The sequence below is a fragment of the Drosophila albomicans genome, chromosome 2L, assembly GCF_009650485.2.
Source record: "Drosophila albomicans strain 15112-1751.03 chromosome 2L, ASM965048v2, whole genome shotgun sequence".
In the NCBI taxonomy this organism is placed as follows: Eukaryota; Metazoa; Arthropoda; class Insecta; order Diptera; family Drosophilidae; genus Drosophila; species Drosophila albomicans.
This window is the reverse complement of record NC_047628.2, coordinates 18,273,527-18,282,475: the sequence shown is the minus strand read 5'-3', so window position 1 is coordinate 18,282,475 and position 8,949 is coordinate 18,273,527. Positions and strand designations below refer to the sequence as shown.

The 8,949-nt window shown below is 33.9% G+C and overlaps 1 protein-coding gene across 1 annotated transcript; it reads left to right on the top strand.

Annotated features, from left to right (window-relative positions):
- The first annotated feature begins 8,040 nt into the window (after window positions 1-8,040).
- LOC117564539 (selenoprotein BthD) lies at window positions 8,041-8,661 on the top strand. The gene has a single exon (XM_034243360.2). It carries the CDS (start codon window positions 8,130-8,132, stop codon window positions 8,568-8,570), a length of 441 nt encoding a protein of 146 aa, XP_034099251.1. The 5' UTR covers window positions 8,041-8,129; the 3' UTR covers window positions 8,571-8,661.
- Window positions 8,662-8,949: the final 288 nt, after the last annotated feature.

Genomic DNA, 8,949 nt, shown 5'->3' with positions numbered 1-8,949 from the left:
TTAATAATAATCGTATTCATTTCCTTGCAATGAATGATAATGTACCTTAATTCCCCAGCATTTTCTACTCAATAAACTCTGCTTAATAATGCAGAAAAACACATACTACACTTGGGTTGAATAACTTGAGAGCATATTAATTGTGAATAATTGCGAGTAAATGCAAAATAATTTCTGGTAAGTAATTGTTTTTGGCATTCATAACGAATCAAACTGAGTGAGCGAGTAAGTATCCCTGAAGGCATGTCAATATCTTAAATTTTATGGCAACTTGTTGATGGCATTAACAACAGCTCGAAAAAACCACAATTGATAGGAAAAGTTTTAATCAGACAGGCGACGAAGAGCGACGGGGAAATAACAACAGCAACACCAACAGCAACAATGAATGTTGTTGCCAACTTTGAGTAGACATTTTGTGATGATGTTTGACAGGCAAGCTGGCAAAAATTCGATAACTTTCGACACGCCCACAAAAACAGTAGCATGAACGACGGCATAACGACGCATAATTTCAATGCTTGCATAAACTTTAATTAAAACGACTTTGGCAAGCGCTAAACACAGAAAGAGAGAGAGAGTGTGAAAGCAAGAGAGAGAGAGATGGAGAGAGCTTTGCTGCCACTTGACATGAAGCTCCTAATGAAGTGCATGAATACCTTAACAACATGAAATGTTCTTTATACGTGTGTGTGTATTTGTGTGTGTGTGTGTGATGATGGGTGTGTGCTCATAATCATTTTGATGGGCACGTAAAATTCAAACTAAAATCACTCGAGCGCCATTCAGAATATAAGTATGTTTTGTATATAGTATGTGGTGCGCTGTGTGATATCGTTGCGCCCCAAAAATAGTCAGAGAGGAAGAGAGAAGAGAAGAGCAACAACAACAACAGCAACTACAACATTGCTATAGTTGGCCAAACTAATATACAACATTTGCACGTGACTTTGATATTGAAAGCGTACGCAGGCAACACACATTTTGCACAAGGCGAGGCGAGCCCCGTTAAGTATGCTACACAAAACAACATTCAGCATTCATTGCCACACACACACACATGCAACCACACTCTTTCCCTCACACACACTCACTAATAAATGTAGTAAGACTATATATGTGTGTATATAGTGCTATCTGGATTTATGCGGAAACTTTTGGCCAAAATTTAATAATCATTTTTGCTGCTGTTTTTTATTTTGCGAGTTTTGTTTTCGACGATAAAGCCTCAAGAGCCCTGGGCAAGTTTATCAGCATGACATGTTCGTGTTGTTGTAGGCGTGTGTGTCTATGTTTGTGTGTGTGTGAATGAGTAAAACGTCGGAGATTGTGGCTGTGTGGACGTGCATAAATGTGTTACATGTCCAGACAAGTGTTATGGCTAGTGTTATTATATTATTTACATAAATTCGCATATAGAATTAATAGAATATGCAGCGGGAGTGGTGACAGATCGATAAGCGGACACGTTGAAGAGCTAAAGTTAGACGCAATACATTCTAGACAAATACATTTTGTTCTAAATTAAGACTGACAACTGGAATTCATTTTACTTTGGATTCAAACAATATAATAGATCTGCGAGATATGTTAATGAATATTTATTCCTTTTATGAGTAACGACTTATGCTTGTCTTGATATGTATATAAATAAAATTAAATAAAACAAAATGAAACGGAATAAAATTAAATGAAACAATATGAAATAAAATAGAATGAATAAATAAAAAAAAAACAAAATATATTTCACAAAGAAATTTCAAAAAGATACTCTATGTTTAAATGAAAAATTGAGTCAGTTTCTCTCTTGATCACACAGTCTTTCATGGATTTTACCCATCACTTCATAGTTGACTTATTTCTGATCCCAATTTGATTAGCTTTAGTCTTGTTTTTTCTTCCCTTTCAAACTCAATTCTTTGGTCATACATTTCCACACATACCTCAATGCACATTTGTCTTTTAAGGTACAATTCACATTTGTTTGAATCAACTGAATTATTCTATGATCAGCCAAAGCGATTGTTAAATAAATTGAATGTCAATCGATTCAACAAGCAATACACGCTCAAACACACTAACTAACACACACTCACTCACTCACACACACACCTATCGATGTTGACCTCAATTTCTTAAAACTATCAGAATATAAGTCGAAATTCACATTTTACTGTGTAAATGACTTTGGCATTGAGTTTTTTTTCCACAATGCGAAGTTGTTGCGAGTACTCGAATTTATAGTTTTTTCCTCCCGTTATACAGATTTTGTTTGTTTTTTTTTTTGTTTTTAGTTGGAAACTTTGCTCTCTTTTCGTTTTTGGGCGCACGTGCATGGAATTTCAATCTAAATATTTACAATGGCTTGACCAAAGGTCTGACATGGGGCATTGGCAGAGTGAGGTTGGCCACAATTGTTTAGGAAACTGTTGCTGTTTGACCTTTTTTTCGATTGGAAAGGGAAACAACAACAAAAAACACGTAAGAGTTTAAGTAGAGTCAAGAGTGCTTAGTTGTATATACCCTATAAGCAGAGTTACTGAATTACTCTTTCTCCTCCTTCTTCGTGTGAAACCTTCTCACATTCAACTGTTGCGCCTCTTGACTTTAGCCCAAAATAAGAGGAAGAAAAATCGATGAGTCCACAGAGATATTTGGCTGCATACAAGGATAAAACATCTAAGGCGGCCTTCTCAATTATTAAACAAAAACCAAACTGACCGCAGGCGAGCTTTAAGATACAATGCCCGCAGCTGTTGGATAATATAATACAATAATTAGGTAATTAATCATATAAAGCACACGCACACACAAAGAGAGACAGAGACAGCACTCCGGGCAGGTCATTAAGTCGCATCCCCGTCAACTCAATGGACGAGAGCCATAAATTGCTAATTAAAGACAAACAAAACACTTTAAAACGCACAATGCGTAAGGAAATCTCTGGCACATGGACGAAGCTTGGCCAAATCATGAACATTGTAAAGAAAATATTTAATTATAAACGCAGCACCTAATGGCAAAACTGTATTAAAAAGTTTACCTGTTGATAAAAGCAAAAAAAAGGAACGAAACCACTAACAAAAGCCGCATTCCGATGGCGGAGGTTGAAAGTCTCCACTTGGGCTCTGCAAATACATTATCTCACTTTGCGAGTGTTCTGTGCTAATTTTGCTTGAGGTAAATGCCAACATATGCTACCTGCTTGTTGGCTAATTTATGTTATGTTTATCATTTGAGCAGCTTGTGGTGCTAGACTAGGAAATACTCAATGTTCAAAATTAAATATAAATCTAAATTCTACAAAATTTGTGATTGATTGAATTTGTGAAAAATATTTTAGAATGATTTTATAAATGATTACTACTAATAATTATTAACAACGGCCATTCAAAACTTGAAGTCAAATAAGCTAGAATTGATCGCCATTTTATACATTAAAATGTAAGAAAGCTGCACTTGAGTATGCTCGACTTTGAAATACCCGGTTCGCATTTTGAATTAAAGCCAAACAATGCGGTCTTATTCTTAAAAACACCAATATTCTTAAATACCACAAAAATACTGAAATTGGCCGAAGGCTATATTTGGTATATTATATTTGGTAAAGATATCCAAAAAATAACGAAAATAAAAAATATACCAAAATACATTCAAAATATATCAAATATAAATACCAAATTTATATAACACAAAAATGCTAAAACATAACTAAGGCTTTATTATATATACTACATTCAAAATATACCAAATACATATACCAAATAAATACATTGTATAAAAATTCAAAAATATAAAAATATACCAAATTGACAGAAGAGTATTTTTATACTCGCTACTCATATTTTACCCTATCGTTATAAAAATTTATCAAACTATATTTTAATACAAATTAAAATAAGAATATCGTTCCTTTTTTAATTTGTACAAAGCATAAAGCATTAAGCTCATACCTAAAATGTTTACATACTTCTTTGCTTACAACTTATACCGCTACAAATTATATTTTAAGTTAAATATATAATATTAAAATGACTTATTTAAACAAATAACAACATTTGAGAAACCAAATTACTCAAATTATATATTTTAAAGTGGTTGTAAGCAATAAATAAAAATTAATTTGATTTAATATTTTTAAATAAAAATATTTATATCTGGCTTATATCATCGCAATAAGGTATTTTGTTCATTATTTCAATAAAATATTAATAATAATAATAATTTTCTTTGTCTTTATAAGGTTTGTAAGGTTTGGTTTCTATTCAAGCCACTTAATTTGCAGTCCACTGCAAAGTTGCATATAATTTATAGCTGTTGTGCTTTAAACTCCTTGGCAACGATTAACTTATAGGCTCAAATAAATACTCCTCTTCCCTCTAGATAATTTAAGGCATTAATGCTGTTGTGTTTTATTTATTTTTTTTACCAGCTAGAATGCGTTGCAAAGTAGATAAAAAGCCATATAATGTCGCCTCCAATTAGGCTGGGGCTGTTGATTATGAATAAATTGCAGCAATAAAACAGCACGGAAAAAACCGAAATAAAAAAAGAAAATGAAAGTGGAAGAAGAAGAAGAGAGAAAGAAAGAGAAAGAGAGAGAGAGAGAGTATTGGGGACGTCGGAACAATTTAAAACTCATCAATTTACGTGAAAGCTGAGCTCTAAAAACAATTGAGCCGTAAATGTTTGTTTACTTAAGGCGACAAAAGATGCGTTGGCTAGCAGAAAACAAAAAAAAAAAAAAAAAAAAACAAAAAACAGTAGCAAAGAAATTGTAGACAAGAAAGCAGCAAACCATTTCCACGCTTTTGCCTTGTTTTATACAGGCTTTTCTCTTTGTGAATGTTGCGCGTAAAAAAGTTTTCATAATTGAAATATATAACAAAAAAAAAAATTGTATAACGAAGGAAAATAGTCAAAATGGGAAAACAAGAGCACTTTTATAGGCTGGCGCGTACGTAATGCGCCTGGGAATTTTCCAAACACACACACACACACAATCCATAAATACGAAATCAAAGCACTTGGTATCAATGAAAACTCATTTGAAGCCAGAAGCTGAACAGAACTGAGCTGAGCTGAGTGGATGGTCCAAATGTGGCAATCGTTGAAATGGTTGAAATGGTTGAAAATAAATATAATATGCTCTGTATGCCCAGCGGATTCGTAGCGAAAATTTAATCAAGCTTTTGCCCAACTGCACAAATAATTTTCACAAATTCGTTTACGCATTTTCTTTCTGCCACAGCGCCATTGACCCATTTGCCCTTCCCTCGACTCGATTCCCTCCCCCTTGGCTACACTCTTTGGCCTTCAGCTACCCGGTTTTGCCTCTCCGCCGTAATGGGCATGCAAAACGTTTTTTAATCCCAGCACTCTGCAACTGGGAAGCTCACAAAGTTCGCAGCAGCAGTTGCCCGGACAAAAGCATTGGCCAATTTACGGGCAAGTAGGAAAAAAAAAACAAGAGTGTAACTGAAGGTTGCAGGCTGTCAACGCCGCAAGGATTCGAGTTAACTGACAAATTGACAGCGGATGTGGCAAGTTAAAGCACACATTTAAATATATGTATATACAATCCATATATATATATATATGTATAATACAATGTATATAGGAATGCATTTAAAACAACAACATGCTCTTTAGCTTAACGCAACTTTCTGATTAACTTTTGCTTTTATGTCAGTGTAAAAGAAAGTTGTTGCACTCAAAAAGGTATTTAAGCACATTAAATGAAAAAGGCTTAAATAAAAGTATTTTATAAATAGTTTTATATACCTTAAATAAAATGTTATTAACTCAGAATGTGAATAAGTTCAAGAGCTGATAGTCTTCCGACATAATTTTAATATTATATATTATAATAATATCAATAATACATTATTTGACATAATATAATAATAATATATACATATTTGCTTTTGCTTTCGTCAAATGAATAACAATTAATTGGTAACTTCATTATTAGAAAATCACATAAAGGAATTCGATAAATTTAGAAACTGTAACTGTACATGAAAAAACTACAATTTCATATTTTGCTATCTTTTTCTATATTTAGATATAATATTTATAAGTATAAATTAGAAATAGTAATTTTAATTTTGATGTATTAAATTATCTCATATTAAAGCTATGGATAATTTTAAGAGCTGAACGTCATCTACTATCATTTAACAATCACATTTCTCTTACTTTATACCAAACAGAAACGCAATAAAAGACTGCTCACGTCTTTCAAATTAAACTCTAATTGCTTTTTAAAATAGGGTGCAGTTTAATAACAAAATAAAACCGCATGATGAATAGCAAATGAACAAATACAGAACTCGACTAGATCATTTGATAGTTGGCTAGCATTTTTCATTCAATCGAGCCAAGATTATTGCAAATTAATATAGCATACTTTTTGGGGCAGTTTTTGTCTGAGCATTAAATTGAAATTAGCACAACGCACAGAAGTCGTAAATTTATTTGGTTCGCTGCACTCCATTAAAAACAAATTCATTAAATCAATATGAATTTTTCAAACTTTATTGCAAATTTCTGTTAAAACTCGATTTGATTCTATTGAACGTTCCAAATCAATTGGCTGCCCTCAACTCCTATTTTCTCATTCCTTTTCTCTATGCCTCGAGTTTAATAAATAGTAGTAAAAATGTTGCCTTTACTTTGAGCAAGTTTTGCTACAGCTGCTTATTGTTGTCTGGGGCAACGTTCAAGCCTCGATCTTTGGTCTCAATGGAGACAGAAAGAAGAGAGCGAACAACATTATTATCCTAGCCTGAGCTCGATTTTCTTCGATTTACTTGCTTTCCTTGCCATTTTCTGTATGTATTTTGCTATTTTCGTATTTTATCATATTTTATTTGCCAGCAGCAGTGTTCCGCTTTCAATAAAATGTGCATAAAATGAAATGAATGGCCCCGTCAACCTTGCCCCTGGCAAACAAAATGAAACAGCTACTACTGAGCCTTTATTCTATCTTGACCGCTCAGCTTCGCTCACTTTGTTGGGTTTTATTAAACACAAGTAAGAAATAAGTCGAGCACACTCGACTGTGAGGTACCCACTACTGTCGAAAAGGAGCAAAACAGTGCGGTATTATTCTTAAAAATACCAAATATTTATACCGCAAAAATACAAAAATATGCCATAAGCTATATTTGGAATATTTATACAGTGTCACGTTATCCATTTTGAGTAAGAGAAAAACAGTACAGTATTACTCTTAAAATATACCAAAATAATATACCGAAAAATACTAAATTATACCGTACGCTATATTTGAATTATTGATAAAGTACCACGCTACCCATGTTGAAGAAAAGGAAGACAGTGCGGTATTATTCTTAAAATATACCGAATAAATGTACCGGAAAAATAAAAATATATTCCGTAAGATATATTTATTATATTGCAAAACAGTGCAGTACTATTTTTAAAATATACCAAATTAATTTACAGAAAATAACTAAATTATACCGAACACTATATTTGGTATATTGATATAGTACCACGTTACCCATTTTGAATAAGAGCAAAGTGTGATATTATTCTTATAAAATACCAGATAAATATACCACAAAAATACTTAAATATACTTAATATTTGGTATATTTACATAGTATCACATACAAAATACACCATAGAGTAGAAAATATACCTTAATGTACAGTACTACATTCAAAATATACTATGGAGTACAAAATATACCAAATTACCAGAATATACCAGATTGTCAACCAAGCAAAATCAGAATACCCCTTTACCCTATGAATTGCAAGTATAAATGACAAAAAAAATTATAGAAAACTTTGACTGCTCGACTAGATATTTAACAAAGTTTCAACTGGCAACACAAAAAACCGCCGGCCAAATGTCAGCTGAAAAGCTGGAAAAGTGGACAGCTTGCAATTTTGTGGCAAACAAAATATGCTCGCATTTAAATGCGGCAAGCTTTTCAATTCATGCCAGCGGTTTATGGATTTGCATTCGAAACTCTCGAGAGCCAGCATTTGCTTGTCACTTCAAACCCAACCAAAAAAATAAATTACAAGTTTCGAGAAAAAACAAAAAAAAACTACAAAAAAAAGATGTCAAACTAAAACGCTGCTGGCAGCATGAAGAGGGTCGAGGCGACAACAGCGTTGGATCCGCGACAGCCGGTGCTGTACATCGAGCATTGTCCCGTGACCACAGCGTATCGGAAACAAGCCCAGTCGTTGCATGCCTCATTGGCGGAAGCGTTGCGCACGATGCAACCAGAGCTGAAACTTCAGCTGCGAATCAACGAAAACAATGCCCCACGAATGGGCGCCTTCGAGGTGCAAATTGCGGCAAGGCCAACGGATGAGCCGCAGCATCGTTATCCACTGTGGACGGGGATAACGCGGGTGCCGGTGACGGCAAAGGTGCCAAATGTGGATGACATCATTGTGCCCGCCTGTCTGGCATTGAGGCTGCGACACAGCCAAGCGGGCGCCAGTCACATTAACCTTGTGCGCACCAGCGACAGGGACATCAACAAAATCCTGCAGCGGGACCGAAGGAATAGCCTCTAGTATAAAGAACTTTTACCTTTCTCTCAATGTTGCGATAAAGTGTAATTATGTTCTGTCAACTAATTGCTAAATGAAATGGGTTTGAGAAACGTATTTCCGGCAGGCTTTTAAATTAATACACAATAATCTTTTTCAGCTCGTTTCAGCACCTTTCTGCAGCTGTCAGTTTTGATTAATTCTTAACTCAACTGTTTGGAAGCAAACTTGAAATGTTCACTTCATTTTCGAAGGTAAGAATTTAGATTACAGCAAAATTCGACATTTCAAAATATACATTGACGATGAAAATATCAAGAAGTAAAATATCGAAGCATATAAAAGAGTACTTTAAGTAAATAACATAAAGTATAATTTCGAAACATATTTAGATAGATGAGTT

Excerpts from the sequence above, each read along its gene's own strand:
- LOC117564539 (XM_034243360.2), top strand. The coding sequence starts at position 8,130 with ATGAAGAGGGTCGAGGCGACAACAGCGTTGGATCCGCGACAGCCGGTG.